This window comes from Heptranchias perlo, chromosome 15 (genome assembly GCF_035084215.1).
Source record: "Heptranchias perlo isolate sHepPer1 chromosome 15, sHepPer1.hap1, whole genome shotgun sequence".
NCBI classification, from domain to species: Eukaryota; Metazoa; Chordata; class Chondrichthyes; order Hexanchiformes; family Hexanchidae; genus Heptranchias; species Heptranchias perlo.
Genome location: NC_090339.1, coordinates 46,274,123 through 46,297,910, shown reverse-complemented (window position 1 = coordinate 46,297,910; position 23,788 = coordinate 46,274,123). Strand labels below are relative to the sequence as shown.

The window sequence follows — 23,788 nt, the reverse complement described above, 5'->3', positions numbered from 1 at the left end:
AGTGGTGGGTGATTACAAACACATTTCAGTCAAGTCCCTGGGGTAAAGTGCTTTCAAAGTCATATTACATTGGCTCTGCCTTGTTGGCACCAGCATCCTGCAATATCCTTTAAAATGTTTCCATGGTAACCAAACAGTCAGGGTGTGGAACCACACTGTCAGTTGTAATAAATCTCAATTTGTAGCATCTATTCTGATTAAAAACATACTTTATAAAATGGCACTATATTAAATAAGAGTGCAAGGAAGGAAAGTCATCTTTACTACATATATAATCTCAATTATTACATATTTGCTATGATCTAAAACCGTTGGACTCCAATTGCTGGTTCAATGACCTGTGTTTTGGGATTTGAACACAGCTGTCTTGGCATCCTGGATCATTTAAGGAGGCGGTGAAATCCAAGGTGCTCATTACATTGCCAGAATCTGAAAAGACCACCCAAGAATTCCAAGATTTGGGAAAATCCTGTATGGTTTAAAAGCATATACATCTAAGCTGGCATTTAACAGTTAAAAAGCAGTGTTCTTATTTATTTTTTTTAACAGCCAATAAATATTTTACAACTTCTTTTTGGTAACTTATTTTGTGTTAAGGGGGTGAAATTCATCTTTGACGGTAGCAGGAAATGGGCGAGAGAGAATCGGCCACCTGTTTTACATTTGGCCCTATTTTCTTTTCCATTGAAGTCAATGCCCTGTTGATACTGAAAATTAGAGAATTTGTTACTTGAACAATGGTGTTCACATTCATCATTCAGTATATGAATCTGTGAATCAAACATACTGTATTTTAATCTTTACTGAGGAACATAGCTCCCCTCAGTTGCTCTTGAAGCAACTGGATGATACATTTGGTGGCAGCGGCACATAGAGACTGCATCTGTGCTCTAGTTACTGATTAAGGCATGTAAACATCACAGGAGGTGATGAAGACTGTGTTCTAACTACATGTTCACTACTCAGTCTTCTCCCATGTTGCTCTTATAATGAATAAAATTACTTTGCTTTGACATTAGACATTTTTAAGTTTTTCACTGTTTATGTGGGTAGCATTATGTCAGAATACAATTAGCAAGAAAGACAACACAGAGCTGATTTGATTACAATTTAGAAAACATTTCTATTAAATATACAATAAACAATACAGCTGAGAAAATACAAAATACAGTTGGTTTTAACTTAAGAGCAAAAAGCCAGCTTTAAAAGTCTAACAATAGTTTTAGATTATATACAACAAAGTAAAAAAAAGTGTTTATTTTTAAAAAAGGCACCACATATCTGAGATTTATTTCCTAATTGTTAAGTGCACAACATGAGTAATCAGATGCCTTTATATCAAAACCTTGAAGATAGGCATCATTACCAGTTCCTAGTTTTTAAAAAAAAGTCTTGCTCCACTCTTACACAGTGAGGCCAATTTTGAAACTTGGATATCAGTTTTTGAAATGCTATATACAGTCATGACTTGGTATTTTTAACTAGGTTATTCACAAATTTGAACAAGAAATTACTACTTTTATGTGCAGGACAGAGTGGTACAGTGCAATGTTACAGGCTTTAGAGCCAGAGCCATTTAAATATATGTACATTATACACCTTTTTCCCGCTTTAAAAAAATGATTTAGTGCCTCAATATGCAGGTGAAGTGACTGTTACCCCTGAGGGTTAGCTTGGCGTACTTATCATTTTTCATATGTAACTGACTCCCATGTACCCATTAGTTTTAACATTTCTGACATTAGTCAATTCCATTTCTAACCTGTGCATCTCAGTTATTCTTTTGCACAGGTGAGTTTCATTAGTTTGGAATTGGCTTTTTAAAAGCAAACTCTTTTTACATCAATTGTACGTACAACTTTCTGAATTTATTATAATCATCGGTTTATGGCTGAGCTCTTCATATAGTCACCCATTGCTGAACATAATTCTTTTCTACTAACTAGGCTCTGATAATAAGGGGCTCCACTTTAATACCAAACAGGACATCACCATCTCACTGCCAGTCAGTGCAGCAATTTCCATCAACTTGAAATCATCGAAAGTAAAAATGGGTAAGACTTGGATATAAATATATATTGGATTAATCACAACTGATTAACACACTATAACACACACTGCATGAGGAATTTCTATTGCAATCTCCTTAGCATTGTCTGGATTTAATGCTCAGCATTGAACCAAGACTCATATACTCCTGCTTTGTAACTCCCTCCTAGGTATCTGTTATTCTATGGCCTTTTGACAGGGCTCTTACATTGTTGTGGGGTTATGGTATTTAAGGGACAGAACTGTTATATAGCAGCATTTCTGTTATATTGTAGGCATAACATTACTATGCAACCAGTCACTTGTGTCCTAAAAGATATCAAGTCACAACTGTAACAACTGTAATATAAATTAGGTAAATCTACATTAGTTATACACATTTCTTGTACAAATGATGAATAGAAATATATTCAAAAAATATTAAATCGAAGTGAAAAATTGGCTGAGAAATGAGATAGTCAAAACTAATTAATTGCATTTTTAAATAAAAAGAATGTAAGTTCACCCTCTTGTGATTTCTTATAATCACACCTAGCAGAAATGCTGCCAAGTAGAAGTGGGCCACATTTTCACATGAAACAGGCAGACAATTAGGAGAGTCCACTCTCTACTCTACCCACGCTCTCCACAAGCCCCCTTGTCACCCAACTCCAAAGCCAACTCAAGACCAGCATTGGAAGAGGACTGGGCATAGGTCTCCTATCTGCTCTCCGAGCCAGTAAATGGAACTGAATGGGGGAGGAGCAGTAAAACAACTTGAATAGGAGGGAGAAGATAAATTTAAATTGGAGCAATTTGTGTCATCACAAAATCTTAGTGAAGCATAATGGTGGGCATATGACGTTTTCATTATTTGTCGACTTGAACTTTGAAAAACATCAGTAGCTCATTACCGTTTTTGTCCTTCCAAAGTATTTTGAGCTATATAACACCAGAGTGAAGTACTATGGTTATAGGTCTATCACTAATGGTGGTAGCGGTAATGGCAATGGGATCAACTGACCCAAGTACATTTTTTTCCTACAGTGCATTGGTACCAACATGTTCAATAAAACTGTTCACAAGGCTGCAAGCTGTATTGTTAATTGTTTTTCCGGATAATTGAGTTATCATAATGCCCTACAAATTATAACAGGTTTGAATGCAGATCAATTAAGCACAGCATAAGGCTTCTTTATCAACTAGTTATACTTGTGGAACAAAAGATGAACACCTGTGCATTGAGCGTACACCAAAAATATGCTGCATACACCAAATTCCACAGATCTGGGACTCAAATGGATTATTATGGACACCACATGCATTCCACTTACATACGGAGTAAAAAATCTGGTGCATTCACAACCATCCTACTTTAACCAATAGACTGAAATGTACATGAATCTGCCTGAAGCTACAAGGTACATTAAGATTGGACAAAATTCACAGGATCCCAGGATGATGTTACAAAACTAACAGATTAACCTGTAAACAGTGCATAGGAGATGCAAGTCTGAACCTCATTCGTCAAGGTACTCTGCAATACAGGCTTGCAGTGTTACTTACAATTTTCTATCCTACAGTTTACATATTTAAGAAGCAAATTGCTAAAGCAGAATGATGTGCTGAATGGACACCATTTTTTTTTGGGGGGGGGGGGGGAGGGGGTGGAGGAGATAGCCTGGATCTATACTGGGTCTACAAGTGTTTTAGCCCCATCAGTTGTCTATACAGTGAAACAGGTCTATTATGACCATATATGGAATATATTTCAGGTGGTCTTCCAAGACTGGTTGAAACCTGAAATAGTTATCTGTGGTGAGCTGGCTAATCTTAGTCAGTGCTATGGAGGGGAAGAAAAAGATAATCAGCCAGGATTCATGCTTCCGACTATTATCCAGTGCCATCAGTTAGAAAGTGCCCATGCATGGTTGCCAGCTAGACAGAATTGGGCTCAGCTGTGATGTGCTCACAGTTGAATAGCCCTTCTAACACTGTTTTGGCTCATACATTAAGAATGTCTACTTCGATGAGGTACTGGAAGATTGTCAGTGCCAAGAACCAAATTTCGGTATCAGTCAGTGGCTTCAGTCGGAAAATGGAAAAATTGGAGGGAAAACCGTGGAACCAATAAATTTAGTACTGGGACAGATATTTTGTGATCACTTAATAGTCTCTGTATACATGACCTAGGGGACCATAAAGGTAGATTTAATTTTAATTGTTAATGAACAGCTTCATATGCCTTTACACACAATCCTGAGTGTTCAAAATATCCACCTTCAAATTACATGTTCTGGTTCTTTGTAATCCTGAGTAAAAAAAAAAGAGAAAAATCTGATCTTTTCACCCAGATTAAGTGGTTTGGAGATTCGGTGCGATTCTGGTCGTAGCTTTTTCTCCTCCTCAAAGGCTGTTTGTCCATCTTTAGTACAATGTTTTTGGTCAAAGAGTGGCTCTCGAATACATAGCTGCTTGTGATCTTATCAATATACTGCTCTATTTATTTGTGTACATAATACTTTCATTTTCAAATGGTAAATGTATTCACTTGAGTTGGAATGTACTGTACAAGGCAGTGCAGATACTTACTGAAACAGTTCATACTGATTATGGTCTATGAAGGGCCAGGTGGATAATTTATCTTTCAGTGTATGTTGTTTATAAAGAATATGAATATAAAACATATACCATCCTTTACTCCATTTTTTGTTTCTTCCTGCAGTGCTTTAGCTTTATACGCACATCACCTGCTATAGATCAGGATCCACCAAACATCTTTTCCATGTCTCACTTTTTTAAAATTCAATTTTTCCCAATGGACCTCGATGAGATCAGGTTTTGTATTTTTGATTCCCTTTGTTGTCTCCTCACTCTGTCCTAGACGGGAGGATTTCAAATCAGGATTTCCACCATCTCGTTATCAGCAAGGTCCTGCCCAAATGGAGAAGAGGGTGCTCTCCTGTCAAATGTACTGCTCAGGAAAGGTACATTATCTGTATAAAAACACAAGAACAGAACAGATTTGTTACTAAAATGAGTATTTACAACTTTAGCAACATCAAATAATCTTTATGGGAAAGGTTCAAATAAATCTCAACATTTAATACACAGAACACTCTTCCAAAATCTGGTTCGGATTAAAGATTTGGGACATGTTTCAAGGGCACTCAATTGAAACAAATTATGTTAATACTTATTGTTATGGTTATATTGGGATACTGTGTAGAGCTTTGGGCACTTTTTCTTCAAAAGTTTACAGAAACATTAAATAGAGTTCAGAGATGAGCAATAGCAATTCCAATATTCAAATCTCGAAGTAATGAAGTGATAAAATTTAACTTGTTTTCACTGGAGAAAGGAGGTCTTCAATATACTAAAAGCCATCAATCGTGTAGATGTAAAAAGGTTACTTAACATACTGACTGCAGAACTATAGCATAAAAGTACAATATTGGCAAGTTTCAAGTGAGACTAGAAATTGGAAGAATTTATTTTATCTTTTCTCAGAGGAGTAGATTTGTAGAAGACTACCGTCAAAGTAATTAAAGCTAAATTCACTGAAAAAGAACCTGGATGAAAATTTGATTATCAAAAAGATTGAAGGTTAAAAGTATAGAGACATAGATGATTAAATGGTGTATGGAACATTATGGTTCCAGTCTTTTTGGGACTATGAGAATGCCATTTGTGGAATGCAATCAGTCAGGGTTATACAATATATATTGCGGTGTTTGGCTGACATCCTGGAGTTTTGCTGTTTGCCTTTGGTGGGGAAGAGCCATCTGAAAATTTCACAGGAGAAAATTCCATTTCACCTACACAGTGAAAGTAAGTTTCAAAGTGGTTGCTCACCACTTACTGATAAGCAGCCTCTGATGGCTTGAGAGATTACTGACTGCCTTTTCTTACCAGATCATGGTGTCACTGTCTGCTACTGACTGAAACTAAAAAAACTAGCTGTTGTATTTGTTTTTACTTTTTTTTTGTGAATTTTGTGCTCATCTTGAAATGTTAGTGCTGATGAATGGAAAACTTTTCTACTTTTGTCACCTAGTATCTGCGTCAAGTGTTCACAGGTCAGGTATGGCACAAGTTAGAATCTTAGTGCTAGTAGGCAGAGAAAACCTTCATCCCATCAGTCTGGCTTCAGTGTCCGCAATCAAGATCTCCACTCCTGTTGGTTATCCAGTGATCCCTGCTGGAATATGAACCTATGCAGGTACTGGTTGAGGACAGAGTTAGTCCCCTATCCTCCCTCCCTCCCATTCAAACCAACAGTCAGCCAACAGTCAACATCTGTGCTTATATATGAAGACTGGGCAATAAGGCAAGATACTGGAAGGCTACTAGCATCTATGGAGCCAAAACCAAACATAAGTCACTCTCAGGGCATGAGAGTAGAAAATAGGGATCTTTTAAAAAGGTAAGAAATCGCTATGGACTAGATTTTGCACCCACTGACTGTGAATGGGTGGGTATCTAGGCCAATATAGTTTTTTCTGAACTGCGTTCCAAGGTAATAGTAAATCTCAAGATTAACAATATTAATGAAATGTCCAATCTTTACTTTAGTGGTTTATGCTATCTCAATTCTTCCATGTGCTACAGCCTGGCAACATATTATTAACTGTATGTAACGGAGAGAACAGGACAGATACCATTAAACACAATACCTGGTTTTTCCATATATGCAGGGCTGCTATTGCCTAGCTTTCCTTGCGAAGGTGAAAAAGTGCCCAATTTGTTTTGCTCAGGACCTCTTTCTGTCTGGGTGCTGCTGTCTCGGCTTCCTGTTTTAGAATGTGCTGACAAAAGTGGTGTGGAGGGTAGTACTGGTGAAGAGGATGAAGAATGCGACTCATTTCTATCTGTGCTTAGCAGAAAACCTGGGGGAATGGAAATAAAACACAAACTTAACAAAATGTCATTTTTTGGCTATCCAAGTAAGTGATGGTTTCTGCTGGGTAACATGAACAATGAATGCCCAAGTAGTCACTGTCAGTAGTACATGGAAGGAAACAAACAACCTACAAGCAATTCTACTTTACAACTCTGCTTTTTGGTCAATCTTATTTCAGTTTTAAACCCGATACGTTTAGAAATACACTTCTTTGAAAAGACACTTAACTAATTCTGTACAGTCAAGAAATCCTTCATTGTCATCTTAACTCCTTTGGTTGTCTATTCATGCTATTGAATTGTAACATCATAATTTTAATATATGGAATGGTATATGATGTCTATCATAGCACTTGTAAGTTTTTTTTAAACATGCTTACCCAAACTGCCTTTCCAGCTTTTGTCTTCCTTCTTCTCCTCAATTATTGGGTTACTGGACAGCAACGTGGGGTAGGACGATAGTCCAGACGTAGCATTAGAAATAGAAACTAGAGACTTTGAAGGTCTTAAAGCAGTTGGTTGTTCCGTTTTGACTTGTTCTCTTCGTGACCTCTGTTGGAGGACTTTGATCATAGCATCCTTCTCAATGATTTGAGCATGAAGAGTCTTAATCCTGGAACAACACACACAAAGAAAAACATTACATAAATCAACCTCCATTCAATTTTTCAAACTAAGGCTCCTTTAAAATATTTCAGAATCGGGGTGGCTGGATTAGAAATCATGCACAGGAATGGTATCACCATTTATGCTGTTGCATAAAGGAAACCAGACACCTCCCAAAGGGATGGATAAAAGATGCATGTGAAATGATGTAGTCACTCTGCAATGTTCTTCCTCAACTCCTGGCAGCCAATTCTTAAGTAGCATTGGAAAAAGCCTAGAAACAGGTCGCCCATCTTTAATGCTGCCTGGGGAACTCCATGTGGGAAGTAAAGGATAACAGCCATGTGCTTCACCCATAGGAAGATATGTAAATTATTAAGTCACTCTACAACATGCTCACACATTTTCTAGTGGCTCGTTCCAGACCAGTGCTGGCAGAAGCCCGGGAGTTGGCTGCCTGCTTTTCTCGTGCTTGTTGTTATGCCATGTAACATACAATATATTATGAAAACCACTGATTTACATTAATTAAATAAATCAAAGTGTGTTTTTATTAAATGGTATTCTGAGATTTTTTTAAAATTGGTGTTTTGGGAACTGAAATCTACCATTCTGTCCATTTTCCCACTAAAACTGTAAATCAGTGGCCTCAATTATTTTATCATATTTTATTTAGTTAAGTAATAAATTTTTATCTCTTACTTCCTTGAAAGACAAGGATAAACAGGAAGATGAAAGGGAAGATGTAGCAGGTTACGAGCAAACATGTAGCCACACTGGGGAGTGGGAAATGGGTTTGGGGAGTGGGCAGTGGGGTTTGGCCACACTTGGGGCACATGTGTCCTGGGCAGACGTGACACTGGGGGTGGTCTTTGACTTGTTAGAATTGGGGTAGAATTGGAGCTTGGAAGCATTGTGGTGAGGATGCTGAGATTATCCCAAGCTGAAGGTTAAGATGGGACTGGGGGAGTTCTGGGGTTTAGGAGTATTGGAGGGAGGCTCCAAGAGGTTGGTAGAACTGGGGGTTGCTGCTGTGTGGCATAACTAGATGGAGGGAACACAGTCTGGAAATATTGAAGAAGGGTGGAGTTTCTGGGATTTGGTAGAAGTGAGGATCCTCAATTCTGTAAACACTGAAGGGGATCCTGGGATATTGGAGACTATCCCATATATCCCAATAGAGGAGGTGAGAAGGAATTTCAGGCAGCTAGAAGCACTAGGGATAAGGTCCCAAAGTTTGTATGCATTTAAGGCGGGGGGGGGGGGGGGCAGAGGAGTTGCAAGCTCTGAAAATATTGGAAAGGGAATTTGCAGGGTAGAGCAGTATTGTAGCAAGTCTTGGGATAGGGGAGTTGGAAAAGTATTCGTAGGTCTGAAAGCAATGGGAGGAAGGGCCTCAAGATCTGGAAATAACTGAGAGGGCGGCCTATACTCTTGGATCATTGGAAGGGTCCCCTGTGGTGTGGGAGCAAGGCGGCAAAGGTGGTGGTGGGGGGGGGGGGTTGTTGGTATCTGGTTGAGGAGTCATGACCTCACAGAAATGGGGAAGAGGGGCTCTGAAGGGGGAGGTAGGCATGGTTTGGCAGTCTTAAGAGTGAGCCAGATTGTGATAGAATTGAAGGGGAGGGGAAAGGTCCTAGGAGTCTCTTCCATAACTCCTTTTTGCTCCTGTTTGGGGTATTGATCCACTCCCTCCAACTGGCCCATAGCAGAGAAGTGGTCCCCCAGCTGGAAACTTGACAGAGAAATAGCTTTTGGGCCTTGGGGATGACCGCATTCACAGTGTAACAAAGGATAGCAATGAATGCGACCTTGCCAGCACGCCCATATCCTGAGAACAAAAAAAAGGAAGGGGTTGAAAGGGGAGGACCACTGACAGGCTGGAACTTGAGAGGGGGCTTCAAGGATTTTGGTTACAGTATCAGGAAAGGACCAAGCAGGATTGGTATCCAGGATCGGCGAGAACTCATTAGCAACATGGGATAGGAACCCGGTTGGTGGTAGTGGGACAGGTTTCAGGCTGCATTTGCTCGGAATCCAGTGAGGGCTAGTTGCGTCAGGGGGGAGGATCCATTTTTACCAGCCTGAGGCAGCTATGCGCTGTGGCGACCAGTGCCACCTAACTTGGAGATGGAGCTGGGACGACTCAGAGTTAACTATAATGAGTAGCTAAGTTTAGGAATGATAGTGTGGCATGACAGAAAAGGCTAAAAACAAGAGAACAGGAAATCAGTTACAGAAAGTGTGCGTTATACACAAGAGTTAATCTATTATAGAAAGTGGCAATCTCCTCTGGTGTTACTCAGGGGTAGTCTGGGTTCTGATGTTTAGTTGCTAACCTGATGTGCCTTTAAGGGCACTGCTCAGGTGCTCCCTGTGACAAGTGGTCTGAATTGGCACATTGTGTGGTCAATTAAATGCTAATTGTTGTTGGCTCTTTCTCTACATCAGCAGCGGCGTGACTCGTTGCCTTGGGAGGAGGAGGTCAGGTTACGTATAGAAAAAAAGAGAAATGATAGGATTTCTTTCTCTTTTTGTACACTTTTTTTAAAAAAAGATTGTGATTCGTTGCTATTTCATACAAAGTGCGATGTCTGAAATGTGGCATCTGAAGTGAGAGGATACAGAAATACATAAAATATAAAGAAAAATATAAATCTATATAAAATGTTAGCATGTTAGTGCCAATTAAGCAAAACACCAGTGAAAATTCATACAATTTTTCACATTCCTGATCAATTTTCTCCCTGCAATTTTTTTTCTATTTAAAAAAAATACAATAGCACATTCTATAATGAGGTTACCGGTGCATCTTGGCCCACCTGCTTTCCATGTCAAGGCACCTCCTATTAGCCATTAAGATTTCCTCCTCTTCCTTCTGGATCCGAGCTTCCAAGGATGTTTCGTAGCTACCATTTGGAGAATGTCCTAGAACTGTGGTATCCCTAACAACAGACATGATGACTAAAATTAATACTGCAGTTGACACCTAAATTTCCATCTTTTAACTTTACCCATGATTTAGTGAGTAAATTCACCAACGGCTGTGTTACTGAATAATCTACACATCAGGGGTTCTCAGGCTGGTTTCCCAGTTCTCAGGCTGGTTTCCCAGTCTGTGCTGCATTAAACGATCTTAGCCTGGGTGTCAGTAAGAGTGCTACAACTGGCTTAATCTCCCTGGGCTAGGTTCCTGGTCCTGATTGCTATTCAGTAGTCCATGATGGAAAGTGCACGTGACCAACGGGCGAGAATATGTTCGGGCTCAGCCGTGATGCTTGGTATAATTAAATAGGCTGCTGACACTGTCTAAGATGATAGGAGAAGAATGGTCACTTGGGTGAGGTACCAGAGGGTTCTGACCTCAATGGAACCCTACCCCAGCAAGAGTTCAAGCCTTCATAAGGTAATTAGGGGAAAAAGTAAGTACACATCTCATTCAAAGATACAGTTGCTATATCTCAAACCCCAGTCCTGCTCACTCTGTTGTACATCCTCATTCAAGTACAACATTTGCAATTCTGATAAACATAAAATTCTTTTCAATTATTTCGTTTTAATACACATTGCACTAACTGTACTTAAGTCCAGAAGTTTCAGTAAGAAAGAGCAAATCATTTCAAAAATCGGCGGGGGGGCTATCGGGCGCTTGAAATTAGTGAGCTCCCCGTGCGATTGTAGCATACAGTCCACTAATTGGATTCACTTACCTGGTCTTCCGGGTTTCCCACTGCTGATCGGCGCGTCGGGCGGACTGCGCATGCGCAGTAAGGTCTGTCAGCTGGAGGAGCCCTATTTAAAGGGGCAGTCCTCCACTGACAGATGCTGCAACAAACAGAAAAAAATCACACCATGGGGCAGCCCAGGGGGAAGGCTGCTCCCAGTTTAATGATGCCTCACTCCAGGTATCAATACATGGGGCGAGGAGGAGGGGGAGGACAGAGATCTTCCTCCTGGCGGGCGGGAGGAAGCGGCCTCCCTCTGCCACCAGGAAGGCCTGGCTCGAGGTGGCAGAGGAGGTCACCTGCACCACCAACATATTGCGCACCTGCATACAGTGCAGGAGGTGCTCCAATGACCTCAATAGGTCAGCCAAAGTGAGTACACTTACTCTGTACCCTACACTCCGTCTGCCACATCACTGCCCCCAACCCACATCTCCTTCTGCACTGCCAACACGACTCTGTCACATCACCCCTCATACCCACTCAAACCTCATCCTCATCGTACCTGCACCTACTCACCTCGCCAGTACTCATCCCGCCACTACCACTCAACCCAATCCTCATACAATCTCATGGCTCTATCTCGTACTCACCCTCTCATGCATCTCTTTCACGGCCAGCCTCACTCAACCTGCCACTACCTGTGCTGCAGCCACAGGGCATGCATCACAAATGTTCAGTAGGAAGCGTAAGGCAAACGTGTCGTGAGCATGAAGGGGATGCACAAGGGTGTTTGAGGGTTTGTCATGGTTGTTATTTATATTGAATTTCTGACCAGCTCACATCACATATTATATTGGCACCACTACTGGCATGTCTTCGCGAATCTTGTCTGGTCTGTGCAATAATGCCCTTTCCTGAGGATCACTATGAAGACCCACAACTGATGCCACCCATTGTGTCACTGCAGAGTGGGTGTAGGTGTATTTGCAGGGCTCTTTTGTGCAGACGGCTGAGAGGCGTCGGCGATGTCCCCGGTGGCACCCTAGAAGGATGCGGAGGAGAGGTTGTTGAGGGCAGTGGTGACTTTGACAGCGACAGGTAAGAAGATGGTGCTCGGGCCAGCCGGGAGCAGCTCGGCATGAAGGAGGCTGCAGATGTCCACGACTACATGTCGAGTGACTCTGAGCCTCCGTGTGCACTGCTGCTCAGAGAGGTCCAGGAAGCTGAGCCTTGGTCTGTGGACCCTGTGGCGAGGGTAGTGCCCTCTGCGACGCATCTCTTTCTGCTGTAGCCCTCCCTCCTGCTGTGCAGGTGGATGTGTCACAGCACTGTGTTGTGGAGCTCCACGTGTCAGAGGTGGACGGCGTGGATGGCGAGGCTGGTGATGCTGTTCGCCCTCCGAGGAGGTCATGACTGCAGCTACGGCGGCCCCCATCCGGAAGATGTACATCTGAGGGGGTCCGCAAGGTAGGTACATGTGTCTGGACACCGGGGTAAGTGTGCAAGTTGGTGACTTTGATTGTCAGGAGGAGGGTGGTGGAGACCAAACTTTGTCCCGAGTGACAGAGTGGCCTCCTGCAATGAGTGAGGGTCTCCCACCCCCCACCTGTCAAATGGACCTTTGCAGCTGCCACAGGCTGATGGCTGCAACAGGTCCATTTGAACTGGGAGTGTTTCCCCCAGTGTGGGAAGCAGTCCCAGGTTGGTGTAAAATCCCACCCCTCCTCACATAATCCCTTAATCAGGTCAGTTAATGACCTGAAATACCTAAATAAATACTTTCAAGTGGCATCCCACTGGCTTTAATTGCCTGCAGGATTCTCACTAGCGGGGGCTGCGCGCGCACGCCGGCGCGTCAGCGGGGAACCCGGAAGTGCGCGGGTTCGAGGCGGGCTCCGGTCCCGCTCCGGGATTCTCCAATTTTCGGAGCCCCCCCCGCCAGGAACGCACCCGATAGCGGGTGCTAAAATGACGCCCCTAATCTCTGTGTAAAATGTGTTTTTGTTCAGAGCTTGCTGTTTTTATTTAGCCTTAATTGCTGAATGATAAACTAGTTGGGTTGCAGTGCAAAGATTAGTCAATTGGCTACATTGAATCTGCAGTCTATTAGACATCTTGATCCAAGTATAACATTCGTTAGCAAAGTAGCAGTGTGTTTATTAGGACCAAACTGTACTTAAGCCTTCTTCTGAGCTCAGAACATGTTCTGTTCTGCCCTGCCTAAAGTTGGATATGAAGGCAGCTATAATTTGTTGTTTTGAAAATACAGATGAACCGCTGGCCCAAGGTTAACATAGTGGTCAAGACACTCGCTTCACTTTGTCGTCTAGCAATGAGGTGCACAGAAACTCAAACATGATGAGTCATGTGTGAGGATTTCATTGAGTCTCAGCTGATGGGAAGGACTAAATTATAAAGGGAGTCACATAAATCATACTACTTCAAAAAAGATTATAGTTATTTAAATCAATCTGTCACTAACAGTTTGCATCAGGCTTGTATGAAATAATTTACAGATGCTTCTTTAATTGGGCCCCATATCAGTTCTCCTTTTTGCTAGATTCAAAGCAGAATTCCTGAAAGCAACAAATGGGATGAATAACCATTCATATTTATAATATATCTTGGTTCTAAAAAGGATCCTTCCTTCCTCTTGCGCAAGACCAGAGTACAGAGATGTTGCAAAACTCTCATCTGAGTCAGAAGGTTGTGGGTTTAAGTCCCACTCCATAGACTTGAGCACATAATCCAGGCTGACACTTCAGTACAGAACTGAGAGTGCTGTAGTATTGGAGGTACCATCTTTTGAATGAGATGTTCAACTAAGGTCCAGTCTGCCCTTTCAGGTGGGGATGTAATCGCATGGCATTATTTGAAGAAGAGTGGGGGGGGGGGGGTTCTCCCAGTGTCCTGGTCAATATTTATCCCTCAACCAACATCACTAAAACAGATTATCTGATCATTTATCTCATTCCCGTTTGTAAGAGCTTGCTGTGTGCAAATTGGCTGCTATGTTTTCTTACATTACAACAGTGACTACACTTCAAAAGTACTTAATTGGCTGTTAAGTGCTTTGGGACATCCAGAGGCTGTGAAAGGCGCAGTGTAAATGCAAGTTCTTTCTTTCTGTCCTTCTGAGTGTATTTACCTTCTTTAGCCCTTGGTTACCTCTACGTTTTAGTCTCTTGAAGGACACATTTCTCTGCGTGTGTGTGTGTGGGGGTGTGTGTGTGCGCGCAAGGGGCTAAGAAGAGGCCAATCTGCTCTCAGACCACCACCAAGATTGCTCTTGACCAGTCACTGGGAGGCAAATGGAAGTATTCTGTTATAGGTTCTCTATCTGCTCTTTTTCCCTCCTTACAATGGAGGTCAAAAACTCAAAGTTGGCAGGGGAGCAGAATTGATCTTGCTTCATTCCATTCTGAGACCACATCTTTTTTTCATTTTTAAAAAGTAGAAACAAAATTGTAATAGTGTATACGGCTCATTATATTCAGAACTCATAGAACCTGGCTGTGAAGATGTGGCTTATGGCAGAAGATGTACTTTTGAGCCTACTCCAACACAAGCTGTACCTTTGAGCCGCTACTGTAGCTGCTGCATCCAATGCAAACTGGCGCATGACACTTTCTTCCAGATACTTCTGTTCCCACTTGGTCATGTCAGCCTCCAAGGCCAAGATTCGTTCCTCCTTTTCACGTAGCAGCTCCATTAATGCAGTGGCATTATACTCGGGGGCACTGGCTGTCTGGGAGGTACCTTGACGCTGTGCAAGACCAAAGGAAAAGGAAAAACAATCAAATGACATCTTGCATATCCTAACATAAGCATTTGTTTCTAGAATCAGATGGGCCTTTCCAGAAACATGTTCAAGAATAAAAATTCATTTTGATTAAAAGTATTACTTCATATTTTTCCTTCTCTCTATAAGTTCCCCCTCCCCATTAGGCATCATTCTTCAGCAGGGAGGACAGGCAGGTAGTCTGCTCTCAACTTTCTGCCTCTGAGCTCTTTGGGTGGGCTGATGCACAACAACTGCAGGATTTAAATAGCCCTTCATTTTTTGGGGGGGGATGGGGTTTGCTTCCTCCAATTTTCTCCCCTCCTCTCCTGAAGATGACTCATGCTGGGATATAGTTCAAAAGTGCATGGCCATCCTACTATACGTCATCCAAGTGGTCATTCTTCACACTGAGTTGAGTCAGACAGTATTGATTGTAAACATGACAGCAGAGGCTGACCTCACTCAACAGCCACACATTCCACAATACTCACTGTATAGTGATCACAAACCCTGGATGACTTTCTCTCCCTGGTCAGGGACACAGAGCCTAAATGTAGCTACAGATCGATTGAGAAGGTTAAAAAAAATGATATGAGAAAAGGTCATTCGGCTTATCAATTCCAGCCCACTCTTTCCACATACGATATAACATCTACCCATCAGGGCTTGTACCCCAAATATCTAATGTTCTGAGGAAAAGTTCTGCTTAAACTCCCTAATCCCCAAGGTAATCATATAAAAACACTACTAAAATTTAAATAGCAATGACATATAAAACTGGCAGAAGTTTGCAATATACCTGCTGCATCCGAAGAGATTCCAATTCCCTTTCAAGCCTGGTTCGTAGCCGATGTTCAAGTTGCTCCCGTTTCTCGCATGCTGCCTGGAGCTGGATCAGGGCCTGCTGCATTCTCTCAACTTTGTCCACATACACCTGCTTCTTTTTCAGCTGCAACCAGAAGAAGAGAAAAGTGAGCAAGTGTTTGAGCATGACCATTGAGAAAGAGATCGTAATCCTTACCCTCCACGCCAAAACCACGGGGCCTGTGAATCACAAGGTAGGCAATGAATGCACACCATCATGACTTGTTAGCAATTAAATCATTGCACCATCATTTTACCAACTTTCGCTGCGGTGAATCTAAATAGCTTATACTGGAGATCAGAAAGTATGGCCCGATTTGAACACTGACAAAAGTATTACAAACTCTCACTTTCAGGAAAGCCTCCTGGTAATACTTCTATCAGGTATCAGTATGCATTTTGGCTGAGAATAAACTGGCATAATACCATTATGAGCTAAATTCAGTGGAACTAAATTAAACTCTCACACTGTATTCACAATATGGCCCTGGGGTCATTTGTAGACCACCTCCTTGTAGCAGTTTTGCTGCTCTATATTGAGGTTACCACCCTGTGGTCCCAGAGTTCACAATCTGGCCCTCGGAGCCTAGGGAACTTAGTCCTATTTGCGCATATATTTCTTAATTTGCTACTTTGTCCTGTTTGACTTTTGACAGCCTTGAGGTTTGAAAACGGCTGTCCTTGGCACTATTCATTAGTAGATAAATCCTAAACCAGAACACCAAGATCTGTTTGCATCAGCAGCTTAAGATATCTGAACATTAATGGGAACATAGGTTTATTGTGGCTCCACAAGGCACCCACGTGGTCCATAGAGACAAAAAACTTAAACAACCCTGCTCTATGTGGCTCTGGGCCTCCATTCATGGCCTGGGATATTGAATGAGCTGGGATTCAGTGCTGCTGCTCCTCCTCCCCCTTTTCGTACTCACCAGTAACAGGAGGCGGGGTTATCCCAGCTTCCATACAGCAAGAGCAGTATTTTGTGTTTAAAATCGAACTGTTGGGGAGAAAGTTTGGTCTAACAATTTTCCTCCCATCTTCTTGTGGGAAAATGCCTGCCTGTTAGCAGCTGTCCACAGTAGCACGTTTAAAACCAAGACAAGGGGGTAAATTTTAACTGCGAGCCAGGAAGGGAGCTGGGGTGGGGGAGGGAGATTTCCAGGTGCAAAACCCGGAAGGTAAGTGGGCGGGTCGCGAATGAGGCCAATCAACTGCACTTCCGGATTTCGCGCCCGGCAGCCAGGTTTGCTTCTGCAGCCCGCAGCTAGGGATCGCAGGGAGGGATCATGGGCCGGTGTAAGATCGGGGGCTGCCGGGGAGTAGTTCAGGGGGCTGAGGAAGAGATCGGGGGACGGGAAGAAGATCGGGGTGGAGCCAAAGAAGATCGGAGGTCGTTAGAGTCAGGTGAAGAGTCGGAGGTAGGTGGGGGGGGGGGGTCCACTATCAGGCGGGGTGGGGGTCCTGTCAGCCAGGTGAGCTTGTTGGGCCTGTATGAAGCATTCCTGCTCCTCTGGGCACGCAAGCAGTGCAGTAAAGGCACTCTTCTCATAGATCTGGCCCTTCCTGCCTGCTTTCACCTGATGTGAATGGGAAGCGACGGGAAACTTGAACAGGTAAGGTTAAATTTGTTTTATTATTCCAATACACAAAATGTTAAGTACCTCAAATATCTCAATGAGGTACATTGCCCTTTTAAGTATTGGCCCGCCGGCTTTAAGAGGGGGCGGTTCTTCCTAGTGTCTGCTCTCCACACTCAGACAAACCTGCCTGGGTTAAACCAAGTAGGCACGTTGGAGCTGGGATGCAGTCCCGCTCTGAAAATGGAGGGTTTTTACTCCCCACCCGCTTCCAACTTACCCGTTCTAGGGGATTAACATTTACCCTAAGGTTTTCACAGTGTGGGTAGTCAAAGGCAGCAGCCTGCGTCCCGTTCTCATGGTATAATATATTAAACAGTCCTGAGAGCAACCCTCAAGCAAGACACGGTTTGGAATAGTAGCCTCTTGCCCTCCCCTAACAAATAAGGTGAGTAACCACTTGCAAGAATCATTGTTCTTCAGCTATCAATTATCAACTTTCAGGCTGCCTTCAAGTCTAGGCACTGAAGAAAAGGAGAAAATAAAGCAGAGCTGTAAAGCAAAGAGAAGACTGAGGGGTGACCTGACAGAGGTCTTTAAAATTATGAAAGGATTTGGTAGGGTACTGTGATAGTTCTGGTCTCCATATTATAAAAAGAATATAGGAGCACTGGAGAAGGTACAAAAAAGATTTATTAGGATGATACCAGAACTGAGAGGTTATTCCTATCAGGAAAGATTGAGCAGGCTCGGGCTCTTTTCTCTAGAAAAGAGAAGACTCAGGGGTGATCTGATAGAGATCTTTAAGATTATGAAAGGGTTGGATCGGGGAGACATGGAGAAGATGTTTCCACTTGCGGGGGAGACGAGGGCTAGAGGCCATAAATATAAGATAATCACTAATAAATCCAATAGGGAATTCAGGAGAAACTTCTTTGCTCAGAGAGTAGTTAGAATGTGGAACTCGCTACCATAAGGAGTAGTTGAGGCGACTAGCATAGATCCATTTAAGGCAAAGCTAGATAAACACATCAGGGATAAAGGAATAGAAGAATATGCTGATAGGGTTAGATGACGTAGGGAGGGAGGAGACTCGTGTGGAGCATAAACACCGGCATGGACTTGTTGGGCCGAATAGCCTTTCTCTGTGCTGTAAATTCTAGTTAATTCTATGTAATGTAATTGATATTCTCATATTACACTTCTGTAATTGATGATCACACTGTGTCAGAATCTCACACCTCCTCATACTGGTTGCATCACCTTTAGGTTGCAAGTTAGAGATTTTTATGCTATCGATCTCCTGTTAACATATTTTGGTGCTTTTGTCTCTCTCTCTTGCAGCACTAACATTTGCTGAGCTCAGAGAACAGGCTTGTTCCTGAGCCTCTTCCGCTATCACTCTAACTTTCTGCTCAGAAGTACACTGATTGTGTGTGACACAGGTGTTACACCGTGAAAGAGAGGAATTTTAGCTTTTAATAAGAAAAATAAGGGGATCTTCTTGAAAAATATTTCAAAAAAATTACTTCAAAAAATGCATGAGGGTTCCGACCATGAAGTTAATACATTTTTACTCCAAACATCATTCAAAGTACTTCAGCAAAATGTACCAGATCTTAATTGGCTTTTAAAAAATTCCACATGAGACAACAGCAGTAAAAATTAAATATAAGGTCAGCTTATTAGTAAAATTAAATGCTATTGAAAAAATTGCACAAAAACATTTCTTCCTAGCAGCATTCATTATAAAGAAATTCAGTTTCTTTTGGGGGGAATGTTCCTCCATGTTTAGTCATTTAATATTGCTTTCTGCATTTTTATGGCTCTTCTTGCCCCTATAGCAAGGACAAGTGCACAAGCCTGTTCCCAGAATTCTGCCAAAGCTCTCTGATCATGCAGTAGGAGGCAACAGGTGTTGCATAGGCATGATCTTCCTCTATGATTAACTCCAGCGCTTCCCTCCCTCTCCCAACGGCTAAGAGATTTGTTAACCTCCGCTTGCCACAGCTCCTAACAGGAGTTCAGCAGAGTCAGTCTTGAATCTGCATTCATCCCTGTTCTGTGGCACTACATATTAGCCTGAAGAACATGCAGTTTGTGTACATTCCAAACGTGCACTCATATACCTCTTTTTAGCAAGTTCAAACTGGCATTCTCTCTCTTGGATCAGTGGTGAATGGGAGGTGAACTGCAAGTGCCCAAAGGTCTCAGCTCAGCTCACTTGGTATCATTCACTTGAGTCACAAGGTTGTGGCTTCAAGCTCTACTCCAGGACTTAAGCACATAATCTAGCCTATCACTTCAGTCCGGTACTGAGCGGCTGCTGCATTTTCAGAGGTGCCATCCTTTGCATGAGATGTTAAACAGAGACCATGGGCTCTATTTTAGCACCCGCGATCGGGTGCGTTCGTAGCAGGGGGGGCTACGAAAATCGGGGATTCCTGGGGCGGGGCGGGAGCCCGGCTCCAACCCACTCCATTTCCAGGTTCCCCACTGACGCGCCGACATGTGGGACTCCCGCCAGCAATTAAAGCCGGTGGGATGCCACTTAAGGTATTTATTTTTGTATTTCTGGTCGTTTACAGGCCTGATTAACGTGATATTTTAGGAGGGCTCGGATTTTACAAACAACTAGGACTGTTTCCCGTACTGGGGGAAACACTCCCAGTTCAAATGGACGTGTTGCAGCTATCAGCCTGTGGCAGCTGCAAAGCTCCATTTGACAGGTGGCAGTGGGGGGGGGGGGGGGAAAAGAGAGACCCTCACTCATTTCAGGAGGCCACTCTGTCACTTTGGACAAAGTTTGGCCGCCACCACCCTCTTCCTAACAATAAAATTCACCAACTTGCACACTTACCCCGGTGTCCAGACACATGTACCTACCTTGCTGACCCCCTCAGATGTACATCTTCCGGATGGGGGTTGCTGTAGCTGCAGTCATGACCTCCTCGGAGGGCGAACAGCATCACCAGCCTCGCCGTCTACCTCTGACACGTGGAGCTCCACAACACAGTGCTGTGACACATCCACCTGCACAGCAGGAGGGAGGGCAACCGCAGAGAGAGATGCATCGCAGAGGGCACTACCCTCGCCACAGGGTCCACAGACTGAGGCTCAGCTTCCTGGACCCCTCTGAGCAGCAGTGCACACGGAGGCTCAGAGTCACTCGACATGTCGTCGTGGACATCTGCAGCCTCCTTCATGCCGAGCTGCTCCCGGTTGGCCCGAGCACCATCTTCTTACCTGTGGCTGTCAAAGTCCCCACTGCCCTCAACAACTTCTCCTCCACATGCTTCCAGGGTGCCACCAGGGACATCGCCAACGTCTCTCAGTCGTCTGCACAAAAAAGCCCTGCAAATACACCTACACCCACTCTGCAGTGACACAATGGGTGGCATCAGGTGTGGGTCTTCATTGTGATCCTCAGGAAAGGGCATTATTGCACAAACCAGACAAGATTCGCAAAGACGTGACAGTAGTGGTGACAATATAATATGTAATATGAGTTGCTCAGAAATTAAATATAAGTAAAAACCATGACAAACCCTCAAACACCCTTGTGCATCCCCTTCATGCTCACGACACGTTTGCCTTACGCTGCCTACTGCACATATGTGATACATGTGGCTGCAGCACAGGTAGTGGCAGGTTGAGTGAGGCTGACCGTGAAAGAGATGCATGAGAGGGTGAGTATGAATCATAGAATCATAGAAGTTTACAACATGGAAACAGGCCCTTTGGCCCAACATGTCCATGTCGCCCAGTTTATACCACTAAGCTAGTCCCAGTTGCCTGCACTTGGCCCATATCCCTCTATACCCATCTTACCCATGTAACTGTCCAAATGCTTTTTAAAAGACAAAATTGTACCCGCCTCTACTACTGCTTCTGGCAGCTCGTTCCAGACACTCACCACCCTTTGAGTGAAAAAATTGCCCCTCTGGACCCTTTTGTAACTCTCCCCTCTCACCTTAAATCTATGCCCCCTCGTTATAGACTCCCCTACCTTTGGGAAAAGATTTTGACTATCTACCTTATCTATGCCCCTCATTATTTTATAGACGTCTATAAGATCACCCCTAAACCTCCTACTCTCCAGGGAAAAAAGTCTCAGTCTATCCAACCTCTCCCTATAAGTCAAACCATCAAGTCCTGGTAGCATCCTAGTAAATCTTTTCTGCACTCTTTCTAGTTTAATAATATCATCTCTATAATAGGGTGACCATAACTGTACACACTATTCCAAGTGTGGCCTTACTAATGTCTTGTACAACTTCAACAAGACATCCCAACTCCTGTATTCAATGTTCTGACCAATGAAACCAAGCATGCTGAATGCCTTCTTCACCACCCTATCCACCTGTGACTCCACTTTCAAGGAGCTATGAACCTGTACTCCTAGATCTTTGTTCTATAACTCTCCCCAACGCCCTACCATTAACGGAGTAGGTCCTGGCCCGATTCGATCTACCAAAATGCATCACCTCACATTTATCTAAATTAAACTCCATCTGCCATTCATCGGCCCACTGGCCCAATTTATCAAGATCCCGTTGCAATCCTAGATAACCTTCTTCACTGTCCACAATGCCACCAATCTTGGTGTCATCTGCAAACTTACTAACCATGCCTCCTAAATTCTCATCCAAATCATTAATATAAATAACAAATAACAGCGGACCCAGCACCGATCCCTGAGGCACACCGCTGGTCACAGGCCTCCAATTTGAAAAACAACCCTCTACAACCACCCTCTGTCTTCTGTCGTCAATCCAATTTTGTATCCAATTGGCTACCTCACCTTGGATCCAGTGAGATTTAACCTTATGTAACAACCTACCATGCGGTACCTTGTCAAAGGCTTTGCTAAAGTCCATGTAGACCACGTCTACTGCACAGCCCTCATCTATCTTCTTGGTTACCCCTTCAAAAAACTCAATCAAATTTGTGAGACATGATTTTCCTCTCACAAAACCATGCTGACTGTTCCTAATCAGTCCCTGCCTCTCCAAATGCCTGTAGATCCTGTCCCTCAGAATACCCTCTAACAACTTACCCACTACAGATGTCAGGCTCACCGGTCTGTAGTTCCCAGGCTTTTCCCTGCCGCCCTTCTTAAACAAAGGCACAACATTTGCTACCCTCCAATCTTCAGGCACCTCACCTGTAGCTGTCGATGATTCAAATATCTCTGCTAGGGGACTCGCAATTTCCTCCCTAACCTCCCATAACGTCCTGGGATACATTTCATCAGGTCCCGGAGATTTATCTACCTTGATGCGCATTACGACTTCCAGCACCTCCCTCTCTGTAATATGTACACTCAAGACATCACTATTTATTTCCCCAAGTTCCCTAACATCCATGCCTTTCTCAACCGTAAATACCGATGTGAAATATTCATTCAGGATCTCACCCATCTTTTGTGGTTCCACACATAGATGACCTTGTTGATCCTTAAGAGGCCCTACTCTCTCCCTAGTTACTCTTTTGCCCTTTATGTATTTGTAGAAGCTCTTTGGATTCACCTTTGCCTTATCTGCCAAAGCAATCTCATGTCCCCTTTTTGAACTCCTGATTTCTCTCTTAACTCTACTCCGGAAATCACTATACTCTTCAAGGGATCCACTTGATCCCAGCTGCCTATGCATGTCATATGCCTCCTTCTTCTTTCTGACTAGGGCCTCAATCTCCCGAGTCATCCAAGGTTCCCTACTTCTACCAGCCTTGCTCTTCACTTTATAAGGAATGTGCTTACCCTGAAACCTGGTTAACACACTTTTGAAGGCCTCCCACTTACCAGACGTCCCTTTGCCCGCCAACAGACTCTCCCAATCAACTTCTGAAAGTTCCTGTCTAATACCATCAAAATTGGCCTTTCCCCAATTTAGAATTTTAACTTTTGGGCCAGACCTATCATTCTCCATAGCTATCTTAAAACTAATGGAATTATGATCACTGGTCCCAAAGTGATCCCTCACTAACACTTCTGTCACCTGCCCTTCCTTATTTTGAGATAGAGCCATGAGATTGTATGAGAATTGGGTTGAGTGGTAGTGGCGGGATGAATATGGCGAGGTGAGTAAGTGCAGGTAAGATGAGGATGAGGTTTGAGTGGGTGTGAGGGGTGATGTGATAGAGTAGTGTTGGCAGTGCAGAAGGAGATGTGGGGTGGGGGCAGTGATGTGGCAGACGAAGTGTAGGGTACAGAGTAAGTGTACTCACTTTGGCTGACCTATTGAGGTCATTGGAGCACCTCCTGCACTGTATGCAGGTGGGCGATATGTTGGTGGTGCAGGTGACCTCCTCTGCCACCTCGAGCCAGGCCTTCTTGGTGGCAGAGGCAGGCTGCT

At 43.3% G+C, this 23,788-nt stretch overlaps 1 protein-coding gene across 3 annotated transcripts in view; it reads right to left on the bottom strand.

Moving 5' to 3' along the window:
- Nucleotides 1-1,022: 1,022 nt before the first annotated feature.
- amot (angiomotin) overlaps nt 1,023-23,788 on the bottom strand; it is a 126,017-nt gene continuing 103,251 nt past the window's right edge. For all 3 annotated transcript variants that reach the window (XM_067997155.1, XM_067997156.1, XM_067997157.1), the window contains 6 exons: nt 15,788-15,937; nt 14,780-14,970; nt 10,359-10,481; nt 7,311-7,543; nt 6,705-6,917; nt 1,023-5,024 (listed from right to left, as the gene is read on the bottom strand). In XM_067997155.1, the coding sequence (XP_067853256.1) occupies nt 4,924-5,024; nt 6,705-6,917; nt 7,311-7,543; nt 10,359-10,481; nt 14,780-14,970; nt 15,788-15,937 (1,011 nt within the window). In that variant the 3' untranslated portion in view covers nt 1,023-4,923. The remainder of the gene's footprint in view (nt 5,025-6,704; nt 6,918-7,310; nt 7,544-10,358; nt 10,482-14,779; nt 14,971-15,787; nt 15,938-23,788) is intronic.